The following is a 20320-nucleotide window of genomic DNA, read 5'->3' as shown; positions in this document are numbered from 1 at the left end:
TTGCCAGGTATTTGTATCGTTTTAGTTGTTGCCACGTATCCGAGACGATGCGAAGTGGCCGACGTTTTAAAAAATGATTAATTTAAAAAACGAAAAAAAAAAAAACAACTACCAATCTTTTTTATAATATGATTGGACACTAAAATAAAATTAATAGTTTTAAGTAAAATAAAAAAATGGTCTACCAAAAAACTTGAATCGGGTCCAGGAGTCTCATTTTTAAAATTCATTTAAAAATAAGATATTTTTAAAATATATAATGTTTCATTGTTCATCACTTCAACATTTGAAGCACTGACCTCGTAAAATAAGTTAGAATATATTCTATCAATTAGACTATATTGAAGAAAAAGAATTTCACCTTACGAGAGTGAGAAAGTATTACAATTTCTCAAAATCTATTATATCCTAGTCTTGGAATATATAATTATTTTAAAAACATTTACTAACCCCTCACGAATGTCAAAATAACATACTCCCAGAAATTTCTAGATTTGATCGTACAATTCTTTTTAGCAAAGTGAATGTGAAGTTATTAACAAAAGTTTATTAGAAAACATTATGAAATATAAATTTAATTTTGAACTTTGAAAAACATAAAAAAATATAATTTTAAAGCAAAAATTTCTAAATGGTTTTAAAAATAATTTTAAGAAATATTTCAAAATTACCTGTCATTTAAGCTAAAATATTTGTAGAAATTTTGAAAATTTTAAAGGGGAGTTGTCAAAAAATAACAAATTTGACAAAATATTTACAACATATAGCAAAATTTTCTAATTTTATCGATAATAGACATTGACAGCCACTAATATGTTTCTATCAATCATTGATAGAATCTAAAATTTTGTTATAGCCTATAAATATTTTAATTTATTTTATTGTTTTTAAAAATGATCCAATTTTAAATAGAAGTCAAATAAGAAATAATACACAATATAAACAAAATCAAATATATCACACAACAAATTAACCATAAATCACATAAGATTTTTACGAAAAAGTATTGGAGATTGATCTCGGTCTCCCAAAGAACTGTTTCCCGCACATGAAAAATTTAGGAATAATTGACTCTTAGATATTTCTAAATTCCGTTTTGGAGTTTTTTTTTTGTAAGAATAAAGTGTGAAGAGAAAAGTGATGTAAAAAAAGAAATCAAATTAATTAATTATAATGCAAAATAATATCCTAGTAAATTATCAAAATAAATACAAAATAAAATATTAAAGAAAGCAGGCATAACTATGTAATACACGATAAATAAGATACAAATTTAAGAATGTAGGAATTAAATGAGATAATAAAAGTATTGTGTTTAGGTATAAACCATAAATAAGATATACATTTAAGAAGGTAGGAGTTAGATGAGATAATAAAAGTATTGTGTTTATCAAAACAAAATGTTGTATAATTTTAATTTAAAAGACAAAAGAAAAATATAATAAAAGAATGAACGGAATACATAAATTCATGGACGAATCTATTAAAGGGCTAGGGACACGCGCCCTCCACATTCTCGATTTTGTATTTTAATATTAGTTTTGAAGTATTAAATTACAATATATCTTTAAAAATTTGCTTTTTTACTACATTTTGTTTTTAGTACGTCGTGCTCCTTTAAAATAAAAAATAAAAGTTGCCCCACACCCAAACCAATAATAATAATGAGTAAAAGAAATAATAACAATAATAAAAGAATAGCAACAATAATAATAATAATGCGTAAAAGAAATAATAGCAATAATAAAAGGATAGGAACAATAATAGTAAAATTTTCTTTATCTCTAGTTGTTTTTGTCTATGTTTTAGATGAAAGAAAATAAATGAACAATTATTAAGACTAAAAAGTAATGATAATAACCGTAAATAAAAAATAAAATCGTTTTCCTTATGCCTCTTTCTTCCTCTCTATTTTCTTCTAGAAAGAAGTAATAAGAGATAACAATGAGATTTTCTTTATGCATTTTTCTCTCTCTTTATCCTTAAAAGAAAAAGAAGAAAAATTGTGATTCCAAACAAAATCATTGTCATAAAGGTGCTGAATAAATTTCTATATCAAATCCAACCTCCAACTAAGCTTTCATTCTCTGAAAGAATTAGTTTTTTTTGTCATTATTTACACCCAGTATACCATAAATTAGAAAAGTTCAATAGAAATAAATTAAATGAAATATTGGTGTCATTTTTGTATAAAATAAATTAATTTTATTTTTTTCTAAAATAATAGATATGCTCATTAGGACTTTATTTTCCACTTTTTATAAAAGATTTTTTTTAAAAAAAATATTATAAGATTTTATATTATTAAAATTTTTTACAAAAATAGGTAGCTACATTAGTTATTTATTATAAGAGAAAATATCCATAATTGGGTACTTGAATGTTGATTATTCCATTAATAGTAACCAAAACTAGTATTTATGTATTATATTGTAAAGTGAATTAAATGACCATGAATTGAAGAAAATTGTTGGATTGAGATCACACCTCTCCACATGAAAAGCCAATAGTTAAGAAAACACAATCATCGAAAATATTTATAAAATATGATAAAATTTTAGATTTTATCGATGATATAAACAATGATACACACTCATTAAACTTCTATAGTATCTATCGAAATGTCTATCAATGCACTAATAAACACTTATAGATGTCACTATTAGAAAATTACACTCTGAGTGCTAAACAACTTGCACAAGTACTTCCGGATCTCTTTATAACCCACCAAGCCTCTTTTTCTTTCTTCACAACTCTTCTCATTTCCAAACTATGGAAAACAATAAACTTTCACTCGCTCTCTTAGCTATTTTACTCCTCACAAATGCTATTGTTGTTAGAGCTAATTCTAATGAAAATAGTGTCATAGAAACCTCATGTGCCATTACTCTTTATCCTCAACTCTGTCATTCAACAATATCCTCCATCGTTGGAACGTCTAATTTGTTGAGTTTGAAAGATATTTTTGAAGTGTCATTGAGTGTTGCTATGGATGCAGCTAAGCATAACAATAAAAACATAAAAAAACTTATGGTGTCCACTAACAATGTTAGTAAACGAGACAAGATTGGTCTTCATGATTGTGTTGAAACAACTGACAGGACCATTTATGAGCTTGGGAAAGCTATAGAGGTCTTTCGTGAGTATCCGAACAAGAGATCTCTTACTTTGTACGCCGATGACCTCAAAACCTTCCTCAGTTCTGCCATTACTAATCAGGTTTGCAAATTCATCTACCATCTTGATTATCTTGCTCATTTTGAAGTTAATAATGTATTGTGTACGTATACCTTTTTATTTTTGGTTCAGGTGACTTGTTTGGATGGATTATCACATGACAAAACAGAGAAAAGGGTTTTGAGACTTATTGAGAACGCACATATTCATGTGACAAAGTTGTGTAGTAATGCATTGGCTTTGGTTCAAAAATTGACAACAGACATTGCCATAACAGATGAGAAAAGCTTGGTGGTCCATGATTTCCCTTATAAGATAACTTCAATACCCTCCCAAATGGATGACCCCAAAATTGTACTCTTTTCCAACCAGGTATAATAGTGTTTTCAACTTTATTTCAAACCCTTTTATTTTGCTTTTATAAATATTTTTACTCCTACTCGTGCATTTTCAATCCTTTTAACTTTCTCAACAGAATATCCTGGTGCAGAAGCAGAACTACTGATTCCAATCACTTTTTTAGCTATGTTGTTTGGGTTCACAACTATAGTTTGTTAACTTAATTACTTACCATGAACATCTGTTGTTTTCATAAATTTATTGTGTTTTCATAACTCTACGATCATTTTCTTCTAGTATCTTGTTAAAAAAAATTACCTCTAAATCATCTTTAAAAGGTTTAATAAGTCTTTAAACTATCCATTAATTTTGTGTATAAGTTGGTCAACTTTCAAGTTTACATATAATATAGGGATTTTGAAATTTTCAAAATTTCCAAAAATTAGTTGTTCTTCTTAAATATAATTTTCTATATTGGAACCCTATAGTATAAAAATTAATGATATATCAAATAAAATTTTAAAGTATACACTTTTTCATAATTTAAATGTAATGAAAAAATCGTTAGTATATTAGGTATAACCAAATCTAAACGTCAAATAGTACCAAAATTATCTTTAAAAAAAATTGTATAGATTTGGCTAGCTACCCAAATTTAAACAATCAAATCTAAACAATCATGTACCAAATCTAAACGATCGTGTATGAAAAATCTTTGAAAAAGACTTGTTTACATTTAGTGAAATCTAAATGATCGTGTACTAAAAAATCTTGAAAAGAACTCATTTACATTTGGTGAAATCTAAATGACCGTGTACTAAATTACAATACCTAAATCTAACAAATCTAAACGATCGTGTACTAAAGAATGTTGAAAAAAATTGTTTAAATTTGGTCAAAATCTAAACAATCAAATCTAAACGATCATCTACCAAAGAAACAACCAATTCTAAACGATAGTGTACAAAAAAATCTTAAAAAATAATATTTAGATTTGGAACGATTGTTTACCAAATATACTGCCAATTAACAACGCATACATTTTTTTATATTTTTTATTATTGGTTTGTGAGTTTTTTCCATTTTCGAAATTGTTCTATGTACACCGTAATTATTTTGGTCTTTTGTTATATTTTTTAAAAGATTTCTAATATTTTAAAATGCTCATTTAGTTATCTAAGAACTGGAGTACCAGGACTAAAGAATTAATCTTGCCAAAAATATAATATACGATTTTTCTAACTTGAAATATGAAAGCAAACTCTTTTAGTTATAATTAATGTAAATAAGTGGAGAACTACAAAATTAATTTTGCCAAAAATCAGTATTCTATATTTGTAGAAATATGACAGCGAAAATTTGTAGTAATAACTAGTGTACTTTGATTCCTATCTTGGCTCTAAATAGGCTTTGTAGTGAACAAATCCAACACGTTTCTAGATCCAATCATAGACCATAACTTCTTCCATGTAGTTTAGTTTTTTTCAATAAGATTCAACCTCTGATCTCAAACGAGTAGGTGTGAGATATATTGATCTATTACTAGTGCAGAAAACAAAAAAGAAAGTATTATATCGATATTATTATTTAAGTTCATGTTGATATCAACAATATGTAGAATATAATTAACAGGAGGAAGATGAGAATAGAAGAAGGGAGGAGTTAGAAGATGGAATAAAGTGGCCAAAGTGGATGTCAATCGAAGACCAGAAGCTTTTGGAATCATCATCAGAAGCAGCAGCGGAGGCTGTGGTGGCGGCGGATGGAAGTGGAAATTATAAAACGGTGGCGGAGGCGGTGGCGGCAGCTCCGAGTAAGAACAGCAAAAGATATATAATAAAAATAAAGGCTGGAGAGTACTGGGAAAATGTGGATGTACCAAGCAGTAAAAGGAATATTATGTTTTGGGGAGATGGAAGATCCAACACCAAAATCATATCTAATAGAAGTCATGGAACTGGCTGGTCAACCTTCAAATCCGCCACACTTGGTAACACAAACTAAACCACAATACTCTTTTCTTTTCTTTTCTTTTTGTTTGAATTGTAGCTCCATTTTCTTCTTTTTAATTTAAGTGTTTTCTCCAAAAATAAATATAATAAAATAAACTAAAATTTCTTTTTGTTGATTTTAAGATATATATTTTACGTATGTTCTCTAAAAAAAATGTTTTATTTTCTTAATTTCGTTGCATTATATTTGGACATTTATAAGGAATTATAGATCGCAAAAATGCAACTATTTGTTTTGGATAATTGTAATGGATGACTATTTGAGGAATAATAATTAAGAATATAGCAATATTTTAAAAAAATTGTAAATAAAGCAAAACTATCGTTGTTAGACTTGTATCATTGATAGAATTTGACCAATTTCGTTATATTTATAAATTTTTTAAAATTTTGTTATATATTTAATTATTTCTAATCTAATTGCTAAATTTGCAACTATCTCATTTGTTTTTCCTTTTTTTTCATATTTTTTTTGCCGAAGTTGGTCATTCAAAACTTAAAATTGGTAAAGGAAAAACTTGAATGATTTAGGAAAAACTACATATTGAATGATCATATGGTAAAATTTCTTTTTGTTGATTTTAAGATATATATTTTACGTATGTTCTCTAAAAAAAATGTTTTATTTTCTTAATTTCGTTGCATTATATTTGGACATTTATAAGGAATTATAGATCGCAAAAATGCAACAAAAAGAAAAACTACATATTGAATGAAATTTTTGCTATATCGTATTCTAATTATTTATCAAACCATTGGTCATTACATTAAAAAAAATACCCACATTTTAATAACAATGCTGTTTTTCTGTGACAGCTGCGGTGGGGGATGGTTTTTTAGCTCGAGACATAACCTTTCAAAACAAAGCCGGAGCAGCCAACGGCCAAGCTGTAGCTCTCCGTGTTGGCTCAGATCACTCGGCCTTCTACCGATGTAGCATGCTTGCCTACCAAGACACTCTCTACGTTCACTCGAACCGTCAATTCTTCGTCAACTGCATTGTAGCAGGCACAGTCGATTTCATCTTTGGAAATGCAGCAGCCGTATTCCAAAACTCTGACATCACCCCTCGCAAACCAGGGCCTAGTCAAAGGAACATGGTCACAGCACAATCAAGAACCGACATTAATCAAAACACGGGTATCGTCATCCAAAAGTGTAGGATAAAAGCAACGTCAGACTTGGAGCCTGTGATAGAAGAATTCCCAAGCTTTCTCGGGAGACCATGGGAAGAATATGCTAGAGTTGTGGTAATGCAAACGACAATAAGCAATGTGATAGACAAAGAGGGGTGGTCCACATGGAATGGCCAAAGAAAGTCACCATACTATGCGGAATATGATAATAATGGAGCTGGAGCCGATATTTCTGGTAGAGTGCCATGGTCTCTTGTTATTGATGAGGCTCAAGCTAAGACTTTTACGGCTGGACCATTTATTGGTGGAGCTGATTGGCTTTCATCTACTGGCTTTCCCTATCAGCTTAGTCTCTATAAATGATCTAATGCGCCTAATTAATTAGCTTGCAACTCTTGCTTTTGGTTTGGTTGGTCAAAACGATGTATTAGAGTTCTAAGCTATAGTAAATGTCGAATGCTTTAGTTAAATAAAATAAAGTCACTTAATTAAAATCTTTTGTTTTTGTGTCTTGGTAAGTTCGTTTTAATTTTAGCTTTTGATGAACACTCTTTAAGAAACTACGTACTTTTATTGAACAAGTTAAAGATGTCGAGAGATGTATGCACACAAAAACTATTTCAACTAGCTAGATTGACACATCTACCATGCAATCATATCACTCCCTATTAAAAAATGATCCATTAAATCAAAACAAAATATACAGACTGGAGTTGGAGATAAGCTCAGTGTTCCAATCAATATACAAATGAAAAAAACAAGAGAAAACTCTTCTAATTGAAAGAAATATTAAAGGCATGTATAATTACAAAAAGAGGCACTACAAGAAATAACACATCTCCTAACACATCACCGCATCGGAAAATGGTTCCACATACATCGGGAAAGGGTCTCCATACGCATGAAGATTCGTTGGGACATGTGTCGACAGAACTACATCGGGGGTGATGCTTGAAGCCGAAACGAACAAGCGTCAGAAAAAGGTTACTCCCAACACCGGAATGGAGAATGTTGGAAGTACAGTTTTCCCAACGTCCTTCACCTGACGTTGGGAGTAACCTTTTCTCAATGCAATGTTGGGATACCGTTTACCGACGTGTTTCCTTCAACATTGGGAAATAAGCGCAATGCCCGACGTCTATGTGCATAGGAAGATTATATTTTATTTTTCCTTTTTTTCCAATTATAATGCTCAATTTTGAGTTTCTTGATAGATTTTTTAGTTTCAATTCGATTTTAATTTCAATAAACGTTTTGAATAGAGTAAAAAGAACAAACGGATAAATATGAAATCTTCATCCAAGAATTAGAATATAATTGAACAAAACAAGTATCTTTCTATTCTAACAATTACACATTGTTTAATTTGTTTGAAACAACTGCATAGTATGAATATCACCATTATTATTAGGAAAAGTAAATAATAATAATGACATTATTATTATTATTATAAAGAAGCCTTCTAGGTTTAAGAGTTCATCTTCTTCCTCATTCATCTTCTTCACCCTCACCAAATCCTAGTCGCCACCATTGGTTATCACCAGTCTTCCTCCGTTGCACCAACCACCACACCAAGTGAACGTTGTGAAACTTGCTTGTGTCGTCTGCCGAGCAACATCGACGAACAATGAGTCAAAGACGTACGACTCTGTCCGCCAGTTGTCGCGTTTCTTCTTCGTTTTGCATCCCTCACCAATCCATCTTCGGTCGAGCCCATCTTTGCTCATTTGTGGTGAAGCTTGCCATCAGCATACGTCCAGTCAAATATCATCCCCGAGCCATTCCCCTCTATCTCAAGTTACGTGCACTAGTCACCAGCCGTCCAAGCCACCCTTGCATTCGAGCCGTGTTTTAGATTCAAGCCAAATCCAAGCCAATCCTTTTTCCTTTTAGCCAAGTTTTTTGAACCTACCGAACCGATCCCCTCTTCCAGCCGAACCGAGAGCCTTCCTTCCTCTTATCTAGCTAAGCCACCAATGAGCCAAGTTGAGCCACTTTTCTCTTATGGTAAGTGTTCGATTGGATTTTAGGTATGTCCATCAAATATTATTTTTGATCCTAAATAGTTTGATTTTGGATTAAAGTGGATTATGTTTCCTTGAAGGTTGATGGCTAAAATTGTTGGAGCAAATTGTGGAATTCTCCTAGTTTTGGGTTCAACCTTAGGCTTGGGGTAAGCTTGAATACTTAAGTGAATTATTGGACGTTTGGTTGACAAAATTAATATATTTTAATTTTGTTTATGTTTAGTACTAGTGTGTTAATTGGGAATTGACAACCACCTGGCTTCCATATATTCCTGTAAAAAAAAACTTGGGAGAAATAAAAGAGATTATTCTACGTATTTATAATACATTTAATGTGGTTTCAATATTTAGTTCATCATATTTTTTTCCTTTTATTTTTTATTGGTTTTCGGCAGAGGTTGTACTAGACATGAACAGAAGAAATAACAAAGAAAAAAACAAAGGAGTAATATAAAAAAGAAAACAAAGAGGTTGCTAAGAAAACAAAGAGGTTGTACTAGAAGCAAGCTCAGTTGAAATGCAACAGAAGAAATAACAAAGAAAACAAAACCAAACAGGAGAATTGTGAACTGAAGCGAGCAAGAGACTTGGTACGAGCAAGGAGGCAGGCGAGTTGTGGCGAGCCCGACAAGTTGCAGATGTGTGGATAAAGGGAAATCGAGAGACCTTTGGATATGTTTGGAAGACTTACGGCGAGCACGGTGAGTTGCGCGAGTAGTGGGCGAGTGGTGGAGAGTCAGCCGTCGGCAATATTTTTGAAAAAAAATTTGGAGAAGGGGAAGAAAATAGGGATTTTCGTGGTGGGTGGCCGTGACTTTTGTGGATGGGAACTATTGGGGAGAAAGTTTGAAATTAGGGGAAGAATTCATGGATGGAGAAAGGATGAGTAAAAATTTGGAAAAAAAAAATAATTAGGACTTAGAAATTGGGGAAAAGGAAATTTTGGGGAAAACAAAAAAGGAAAAGCCTTTTTTACAAAATTGGAGAAAAATGGGAAAAAAATGCATTCTTCACATTTAAAAAATGTCAAATAAATAAAATTAGTCTCGACGCTCTTAATCTGTTAAGTATTTAAAATAAAAAAATTATGCATCTTTCTACTATTGACTATTCTTGACGTTTTTTTTCTACTTGACAAATTTTAAAAGCTGTCAAGAGTATAAAAAATGCAGACATCAAGTAATGTCAGTTTTGTAATATGACGGTGTAGTATAAGCTCCTTTCAAAATGAAAGTTCTTATCATTTGCGAGAGAGAACAGTAGCAATCCTCTGAAGGCATTCCCCAGTGTTATTTGTATTATTTTTTATTACCTATTATAAGAGAAAATATTCATAATCAGATATTTCAATGTACATTCCAACAAAAGTATTTATGTATTTATTGTAAAGTAGAAAAAATAGAGTATGAATAGCAGATAAATGTTGGATGAATGACAACACCCCACGTGGAAAGCATGGATATCTTATAAGAAAAAGAAAATATATCAGAAAATTATAGAGTCCAACAAGTAGCACAGGGACATCCCATCTCTTTATATCCGCCCAACCCTCTCTACCTTTCTTCACAACTCTTCTCATTTCCAAACTATGGAAAACACTAAGCTTTCTTTAGCACTCTTTGCCACTTTACTCCTCACAAATGCTATTATTGTTAGAGCAAATTCTAATGAAAATGGTGTCATGAATAATATTCTGAGTGTTATAGAAACGTCATGTGCCATTACTCTTTATCCTCAACTGTGTCACTCAACAATATCCTCCATCCTTGGTACATCTAATTTGTTGAGTTTGAAAGATATCGTTGAACTGTCATTGAGTGTTGCTATGGATGCAGCTAAGCTTAACAATGAAAACATCAAAAAACTTTCGATGTCCGGTAACATAGTTGGTAAACGAGACAGGATTGCTCTTCATGATTGTGTCAAAACAACCGACAGGACCATTTATGAGCTTGACAAGGCTATACAGGATTTTTCTGAGTATCCGAACAAGAAATCTCTTGCTTCGTATGCCGATGACCTCAAAACTTTTCTCAGTTCTGCCATTACTAATCAGGTTTGTAACTGTTTGGATTATATTTTTTGGTTTGCATTTTGAAAGATGTCTTTGACAGAGATTTTAATGTGTTTAATGGTTTACAACATGTTTTGCTCACATTCAAGGGAGTGAATTTTCCGTATTAAAATTCCTTGTAAAAGACGTTTTGGATGAAAAGTTGAGTAGAAAATTTTGGAAAGTTGAAAAAAGAAAACAACAATTTGAAGTACTTTTAGAAGAAATACTTACACAGAAAAGTCCGAAAGACAAGAATTTGAAGTACTTTTAGAAGAAATATTTACACAGAAAAGTCTTTAACTTACGTGTTGTACTCTTTTCAAATTATTTCAGTCCATAACTATTTGGATTTTTGTTTTCAGATTTTAATAATTAATTAAATCTATAAACACTTGTACACCTCTATTGCTTTGTTTTCTGTATAAATAAAAGTAGATTTTTAGAATACATGGAATTTTTCTTACTACTCCAGAAATATGCATACCACCATAGGAAAATGAGAGGAAATATATTTAATTTTCAAAAACCAAAAACAGAAAGAGAAATATGATTACAAACGTGGGCTTTTCATAGATCGTTTATAGTTTTTGGTTTTCTAAATTTGTTCTTGTATTCTCCTGATCATTTTCTATTAAGAGCTTCTACTTATAGTAAGGAAATATCTAAATTGTTAATTAAAATGCATGGCTATAAACAAAAAGATGACTGTAAGACTTGAGTTTGGCTTCAATTTTGAAATACTAATTGAAAATGAATGGAAAACATATATATAACATACAAATTTAGGGGTGAAACTACAATTCAGAAGCTTAAGTTCAAAAACTAAAAACCAGCTATAAAATCTTTTCTGTTCTTTCACATTAAACCTTTAAATATACATCAATTTAGGTTAATTTTTATAAATATAATAAATCGATAAAATATTTACGACTCGTGTAACAAAATGAAAAAGCCTACTAAACTAGTCATTTTTTAATATTGCACTGCTCTTCTTTTTCATTGTCTTTTTTTTTTTTTATTCTGGGGTTTTTTTTAAACTGTTATTTGATTCGAGATTGTTTATCAAATATAAAAAAACTATTTTTTTAATTTTTTTTCAAACGGTTATTTGAATGCGTTTGGATTGCCTATGAAACAAAATGTTCTTTTAAGAATATATTTTTTAAAAACCATTTTTTTGTAAAATGAGTTTAAAATCTAAACACTCATGTTTGGCTTGATCTCTTTATAAATGTTTATATGCAAAATTGTGTTTGATTTGTCCTATACTAACAATGTTTATACTTAATTAGGTCAAATTACTATAAAAAACTACTAAATATTATGAACTAATAAATATTATGAACTAATTCTATACACAAATACACACATTTTGAATCATTTTTTCACAAATATATTTTAAAATTAATCTCATGTAATCTTGAAATTATTAATTTTTTAGTTACTTGAAATGAAACGTTAATTTTATTTTCTAATTAATTTTTTTGAACAATTCGATTTTTATAAGCACAAATATCTTACAATAATTTTTCCAAGACAATATAATATCAACTAGATAATAAGGTGTGCAATTCGATCGTTCCTCATTCATTTTCATTTCATGAACTGAATGATCATGTTCTTCATTGACGTCCTAATGATTTCTTTCACAGATGTTAAGGCGAAGTAGATTTGACTAAAAGAGAAACATTTGCAAATTCTTATATTTAAATATATATGAACACACGTTGAAAAAATATTCAAAGTATTTAAGAAAAATAAAAAGAACGACACAGTGAAAAATAGATAGAAAAAAGTAGATGAAGAAAAATAGATATTTGGGAGAAATTCCTTATTAAATATGTTTTCTCTAAAATGATTTATTTCTTAATTTCATTTTTTTTAAAGTTATTTAAAAGTTATTTTAAACCAATCTCAAGCACTTCAAACTATCTTAAAATGAATTATTTTGAAAATTAAACACTTCAAAAATCAATCCAAAAAAAGTCTGATATATATGTCTACGTATATATAAAGTAGGAAAACCCGAACAAGAACTTGGAAGCCAACAAATTGCAAACAAATGCAATTATTAAAAGTAAGCCAACAGATACTCCACCAGCTTCTTCACAAAGGAATATCAAAACACATACTATAAGTGCTTATTTTGATTGGTTTTTTAGGTTTTTTTAGGTTTTTTAAGTGATGAGAGGGTGAAATCAATTATAAAGTTCATCCAAACAGTTCCTATACGTTTCTAGTGAGTACTTTAGTATCTTTCATAATTTCTGGGGGATCCTTTAAATGAGCTAAAAAAATCCTCAATAAAAGCTTGATATTTTCAGTTGCAAAATTTGTTTACCATCTTGATTATCTTGCTCAGTTTGAAGTTAATAATATATATCATGTACAGGTGACTTGTTTGGATGGATTATCCCATGACAAAACAGAGAAAAGGGTTTTGAGACTTATTGAGAACACACATAATCAAGTGACGAAGTTGTGTAGTAATGCATTGGCTTTGGTTAAAAAATTGACAACAGACGTTGCCTTAACAGATGAGAAAAGCTTGGTGGTCCATGACTTTCCTTATAAGATAACTTCAATATCCTCCCAAATAGATGACCCCAAAATTGTACTCTTTTCCAATCAGGTACACTAAAATTTTCAACTTTACTTTAAACCCTTTATTTTTGTTTCATATATATCTTTAAAATTTTTACTCCTACACGTGCGCATCTCAACAATAATATCTTTCAAACTGACAAAGAAAAATACAAATATAACAAAATTTCATAGTCTATCATTGAATATAGATGTTAAAGGACACCGTTAGCGTATATAAGTGATAAATGATACGAGTGTTTATTTCCGTTGATTGCTATATTCAAAATACTAAAATAAAATTAGTATATACTGTTTTCTATGAAAGGAGGAAAAGGACGACGTTTTTAGTAATGATTAATATATTTTGATTCCTATACATATATATATCTTGGCTCTACTAGATATAGGCTTTCCTGATCTAAATGTAAACCATTTTTTCCGTGTATGTAAGTTTTGATTTTAATTGATCTTCATAAGTAAATGAGACATATGATTTCTATATATATTTAGAAATTTGGATATAATGAACAGGAGGATGGTGAGAGTAGAAGAAGGGAGGATTTGGAAAATGGAATAAAGTGGCCAGAATGGATGTCAATCCAAGACCAGATGCTTTTAGACTCATCGTCAGAAGAGGCGGCGGATGTGGTGGTGGCGGCGGATGGAACCGGAAATTATAAAACGGTGTCGGAGGCAGTGAAGGCGGCGCCGAGTAAGAACAGCAGATATATAATAAAAATAAAGGCTGGAGTTTACAGGGAAAATGTTGATGTACCAAGCAGTAAACGGAATATTATGTTTTGGGGAGATGGAAGAAGCAACACCATTATCACTGCCGATAGAAGTCATGGGAGTGGCTGGTCAACCTTCAATTCCGCCACAGTCGGTAACGTAACTAAACCACGACTCTTTTTTATTGATCGTGATAAATAAATCAGTAAGGCAACTAAACTACTTTGAAAACAGTAGATATTTTTAGTATTTTCTGGACCTTAGAAAAACAAAATAAATCAACTTTTACATTTTTTATTTAACCTATAGGGTTGATTTAATAAAAAATTCCTATATTTTGTAAATATTTATAATACTTTTTTATGTATTTTAATAATTTTATTTCCTTAAGAAAAGGTAAAATCCAATGAATTTCAAATTTATGCTAAATTTTCTTTTTGTCCATTTCAAGAATGTCTAAGATCTGTTTTACGTGTTTTCCACAACCATGTTTCATTTTCCTAAGTTTGTCTCGACCATTATTCCAAAGCTCAAATAATGCATTTATATTTGGACATATGGAAGAAATGATAGATTCTAAAGAGGCAACTTTTTCTTTTTCTTTTTGCATTGTTTCTTTGCCCAAATTGCTTTTGAAAATGGGTAAACAAAACACATTAGATATTTATTTTTTAATTAACTGAGTTTGGAAATAGTTTGATAACTGTTAAAACAAAATATAACTAAATTTCTAATAATAACAGTGGTTTAAAATTTGGTAAATATGATTTAAACAATGCAGAAAAAACTTTCAAACAAAAACAATCCATAATAGATTGTGCTTGTACATTGATTCCATTTCATTTTTAAAAAAACTAAAAAATAACTTTCAGACAACATTTTCTATATGTTTTTTAAATAATTTTGAAATGGTTAATCTTTTTGTTTGTAGTTACAAATTCAATTCAAAACTAAATAATCATACAACTAAAAATTAGGGTAAATCGAGGGTTTTTCCCATTATTTAATTTTTTACTCATAAAAAAGAAAAGAAAAACTCTCTCTCTCTTATTCTCTATTTCTTCCCTCAATTCTTTCCCATCTCTCTTTTTCACTTAATTGTGCCCTTCATCTAAACCACACTAAAAAAGAAAATATTTATTAATATTTAATTTTTTTTATTTAAGAAAAATGTTTCATTAATAACACAAATAACTAATTAACATTCTTTTTTTCTTTTTTTTTTTTTTCAAATTTTAGTTATCAAAACTAAACTACTTCTTTCACCTCCATTAAATTTTTTTTTTAAAATTATTATTATAATTTTTGTATATCATGTCAGTAAATTAAAAATTAAAATAATTTGAATTGGTTTGATTCAACAAAACCAACCTTGTAAAAGTTTGTTTATAATTTTAAGTATTAAATAATATTTTTTTAATCAAATTAGTTAGTGAAATTTTTTATTGTTTTGTGCTAATAAATATATAATTTTTTTATTTATGTAGGTAAAAGAAAAAGAAAAAATTGAATATATATATTTGACACATACTTAAATTTTAAAATACATGACTACACATAATTTAAAATTTTAAAAGTATGTTATACCTAACCTACAAAATTTAAGATTTAAATATATATATGTATATTATTTTTTATAATTAATCACTCTAACTAAAAGATTTATGACTTAGCTTATTTCAATTGACTTAAAGAAAAAATGTTTTTTTTAATAGAACTTATTTTTATTTAAACACTTTTGATAAAAGCGGTTTAAACATACCATTGCATCCATATCATAGAAAGATAACTATAACTATGACTAAATATAACTTTACTTGACTTTCACGTAACCCTCTTGCTTATGCTTATTTTGAAACCTATTAAACCATTTTAATGTTACTTAATTGGAACTTTCGTAAACTCCATTCAATTACATGACTTGTTATATTTTGTGAATGATTTATAATATTTCTATTTAGACTATTCATGTTAATAAAAAGGTAATCAAAACTATTGTTATTGAATGCTAAAATTTGTTTCTTTTTTACATTATTGTCATTAAAATCAATCCAGTCAAGAATTTGATTGATAGGTACAAAATATTTTAAAAAATCAATTAAAAATTTTATATAAATTTAGGATGTAAAAGAACTAAACAGATTAGCTTAGTCCACGAATTCAAAACAACACCCTAAACACAGGCATCAGAAATTGAGATTTTCAATTTTTGCACCACGCATTTGTAAGGGTCAGACATCAGAACCCCATCAAATAAGGTTGCATTCATTTAATTTTCAAACATTTGATTCCAAACCTGCGTGCCAAACGTCTCCAAAATCATTTTAATTTCTTGGATTGTCTATTTGTCTCGAACAATTTATTATCATTACATTGAAAAACATGCACTTCTTATATTATCAAAGTTTTGTAAAAACACATTAGAATTTCTTTTTAAAAAAAAACAATAACAATGTTTGTTTTTTCTTAGCAGTTGCTGTGGGGGACGGATTCTTAGCTCGAGACATAACCTTTCAAAACACAGCCGGATCAGCCAACGGCCAAGCTGTAGCCCTTCGTGTTGGCTCAGATCACTCAGCCTTCTACCGTTGTAGCATGCTTGCCTATCAAGACACTCTCTACGTCCACTCAAACCGTCAATTCTTCGTCAAGTGCGTTGTAGCAGGAACAGTCGACTTCATCTTTGGAAACGCAGCAGCCGTAATCCAAAACTCTGATCTCACCCCTCGCAAACCAGGCCCTAACCAAAATAACATGGTGACAGCACAATCAAGAACCGACTTGAATCAAAACACGGGAATCGTTATCCAAAAGTGTAGGATAAAAGCGACGTCAGACTTGGAGCCTGTGATAAAAGAATTCCCAAGCTTCCTTGGGAGACCATGGGAGGAATATGCTAGGGTTGTGGTAATGCAAACGTCAATAACCAATGTGATAGACAAAGAGGGGTGGTCCACATGGAATGGTGACATAAAGAAACCCTACTTTGCAGAATATGACAACAATGGAGCTGGTGCTGATACTTCTGGTAGAGTGTCATGGTCTCTTGTTATTAATGAAGCTGAAGCTAAGACCTTCACGGCTGAACCATTCATTGACGGTGCAGGTTGGCTTCCATCTACTGGCTTCCCTTATCAGCTTGGTCTCTATAACTGATCTATTGCCTTAATTAGCTTGCAATAGATCTTGCTTTTCATTTGGTTGATCAAAAGGTTGTATGAGTGTTGGAAGAAAAGCTACTAAAGGGGAAATGTTTCTATTGAATAAAAACCAAGTTTAGACTTGGTTAAAATCTTTTAAAGTTACATGTCTTCATCTACAACTCGAACCACCTCCTTTTTTAAAATATCATATCTTCATATTTTTTTCTATTTTTTCTTTATTTATTTTTTATATTGTTTCAATTTAAAATCACATATATTTGGATCTCTATGTCTAGCTTCATCTTTGCGCCACCTTCCAATAAGTGAGTTTATTTTCCTCTCATGTTCCGCTCTCATAGTTATCTCTCTCCAACCTTTCATATGTTGAAGTGTTTAATCTGTTGCATGGACGAGAGAGAAAAAAAAACAAGGGAAGGCCGTCGGTTGCGTAACTGGTAAAAGAAGTTATAGAGAGTTATGAGAGAGAAACGAAAGTGGAAAAGAAACTCACTTACAAGGACAATCAGTAGCAATTCGATAATGAAGGTGGAATTTGAGACATAGATTAAATATATGAGATTGTTTCTTTTAAAAAAATGAGATTTGATATACTACATGAAGACATATATGATTTTAATAGATATTTTTTTAACGATATTTTGAAAGAATTTTGGATTCAAAATATATTGGAGGTTGTTTCAAAATTTCTAATATCAATATTTAATTACATTGAAATTAAATACATTGTTGTGAGCATTTTAAGACCAAAGAAAGTAAATGGTAGTGAAATTTTTTGTTAAATTCTTTTTTTCTACCAAACTCTCCAATGGAACATATATAAAAATATATTATACAGTTCCATTTTTTTTTCAATAGACATTTATGAGAGGGAAATTGTGACAAAAAAAATTAGAAAAAAGAAGTTCTTACTTTCCCCATTTTGCATAATACAAATATGACGAATATAAAAAGTAATTGAATATATCAGAAAGCTACGTGCAAACGTCTATGATCACACGAATTTGGATTAGCATTTGGGCTCAGTTAATTGAACTTTGCTTAAGTAAATAATATTTCATTGAACCAAAATAATTAACTTCATCCACCGGTTATGATGAAAACATTTTTTTTTTGCAAATGTATTGTAATAAATGTTGGGATGGAGATTTGAACCCGGGACCTCTTGAACATACATGTGCCCAGTTGAGTTAAGCTCATATTGGCCACACATCATTAGTTTAGTAAATGACGTAGAAATTTGTGATTGGTCTAAAAGTTTTCTATTCAACAAATGCCCTCTTTTCAAGGTTTATGCACGTATATGCGTGAATCAATCTTGAAAAAAGATAAGTTTGAAGTCAAAATACTAGTTTTGTTTTTGCTTTTTTCTTTTTTACTTAATCTAACATATAAAATTAATCAAACTATGAATTTACTACGTGAGTTTGGTTCAAAATTGAAATAAGGGTTCAAATATGGTCAAACCTTAATTAATTTGAGAAAAATTCAAGGTTTTATCAGGAATTTAATTTGATTTGATGATAAAAATTTAAATTTAATTTTTTAAAATATAAAATAAAATTTGGAACATAACCAAAATTTTAATTTGAAATAAGAATGAGGTTTCTACCATACCTTAATTTGTCTTGAGGATGCACAAGAATTTGGAATGACCAATTTTAATTAGAGATAAAAAAAAAAAAAAAGACTCTCAATCTTAAGATAACGTTAAATTTACGGCTCCAATTTAAATTTGAGATAAAAAAAAGAACATATATGCAAGTCAATTTGACTTGGATTTCGAAACCAAATTTTAATTTTAAAATTGGAGATAATATTTAAATATCTTAATTATCTAAAAAAAAAAATTATTCGTGAGTTATCCCAAAAAAATTAAATAATTTAAAATAAGATAACATAATTGGATTATCTTTTCTATTTTAAATATTGAATATAATTAAAATAAGGTAAGATAATTGAATTATCTTTTCTTTATTAATAAAAAAGATTAAGAAAAGATTAAATATTATTCCTATTCTTCTTAGGAGTTGAATATTTTTTATAAAAAATGATCAAATATCAATCATAATCAGGAATTATATTTGTTTTATAGAAAAAAATGTAATGACTGATCATTCCTAATCCTTGGAGGAATTGGAATTGTTGATAGACCACACTTTAAGTTATTTATTTCTCATCAAACAAAAGAAAATTATGGAAAACTTCTATTCTTCCTTTCTCTCTTTCTCTTTTTTGTCTTAATCTTCTCATTTTTCTTGTTTTATTGTTTTTTTTCTTCCTTTTCTTTTTAGAAGCTAAAGGTAAGAACTTCTTCTTCTTCCTTTTTTTTTCAATCATTTGTTAGGGGTGACTCTGTCGTCAACATCCAACTTCTACTAGGGGATAATTAGACATTTACCATCAAATCCACCTCCATGGTAGAAACGATTAGGCATCTCGGTTCTTCTTTGTCATCAACAATCCAACTCCTACTAGGGATCGATCGGGCTTTTGCCGTCAGATCCACCTCCCTAGTAGGAACGATTGTGCATCTCGATTCTTCTTTGCTGTCAGTGATCCAACTTCAATTAGGAGACGATCACGCTTTTGCCGTCAGATCCATAGCCTAGTAGGAGCAATCGGACATATCAGTTCCGCCTTGCCGTCAAAGATCTAACTTCTACTAGAGGACGATTGGGCTTTTGTCGTCAAATTCACCTTCCTAGTAGGAGCGACCGTGCATCTCAATTTTGCTTCGTCGTTAGCGATCTAACTTCTACTAGGAGATTATCAGACTTTTGTTGTCAGATTCACCTCCCTAGTAGGAACAATCGAGCATCTTGGTTCTGCTTCACCGTCAATGATCCAACTTCTACTAGGGGACGATCAAGTCTTTGTCGTTAGATACACCTTCCTAATAGGAGTGATCGAACATCTCGGGCATCTCGGTTCTACTTCGCTGTCAGCGATCCACCTCCCTAGGGGATGATCGGACTATTGTTGTCAGATCGACCTCTCTAATAGAAGTGATCAGGCATCTTACCTTTATTTCACCGTTAGCGATCCAACTTCTACTAGGGGACGATCAGACTTTTGCCATCAGATCCACCTC

The 20320-nt window shown here is 30.1% G+C and overlaps 2 protein-coding genes across 2 annotated transcripts; both read left to right on the top strand.

Moving 5' to 3' along the window:
- Positions 1-2743: 2743 nt before the first annotated feature.
- LOC101220821 (pectinesterase) lies at positions 2744-7169 on the top strand. The gene is made up of 4 exons (XM_004139572.3): positions 2744-3219; positions 3310-3549; positions 5149-5506; positions 6345-7169. The coding sequence occupies exons 1-4, from the start codon at positions 2773-2775 to the stop codon at positions 7025-7027; spliced, it is 1728 nt and encodes a 575-aa protein (XP_004139620.2). The 5' UTR covers positions 2744-2772; the 3' UTR covers positions 7028-7169.
- Positions 7170-10210: 3041 nt separating this feature from the next.
- On the top strand, positions 10211-17387 carry LOC101221055 (pectinesterase). The gene is made up of 4 exons (XM_011660892.2): positions 10211-10747; positions 13140-13379; positions 13865-14219; positions 16539-17387. Exons 1-4 carry the CDS (start codon positions 10280-10282, stop codon positions 17219-17221), a joined length of 1746 nt encoding a protein of 581 aa, XP_011659194.1. The 5' UTR covers positions 10211-10279; the 3' UTR covers positions 17222-17387.
- The last annotated feature ends 2933 nt before the right edge of the window (positions 17388-20320 follow it).

The sequence above is a fragment of the Cucumis sativus genome, chromosome 7 (assembly GCF_000004075.3).
Source record: "Cucumis sativus cultivar 9930 chromosome 7, Cucumber_9930_V3, whole genome shotgun sequence".
Lineage (NCBI taxonomy): Eukaryota > Viridiplantae > Streptophyta > Magnoliopsida > Cucurbitales > Cucurbitaceae > Cucumis > Cucumis sativus.
The sequence above is the reverse complement of the archived record's forward strand: the minus strand, read 5'-3'. Positions and strand labels throughout refer to the sequence as shown.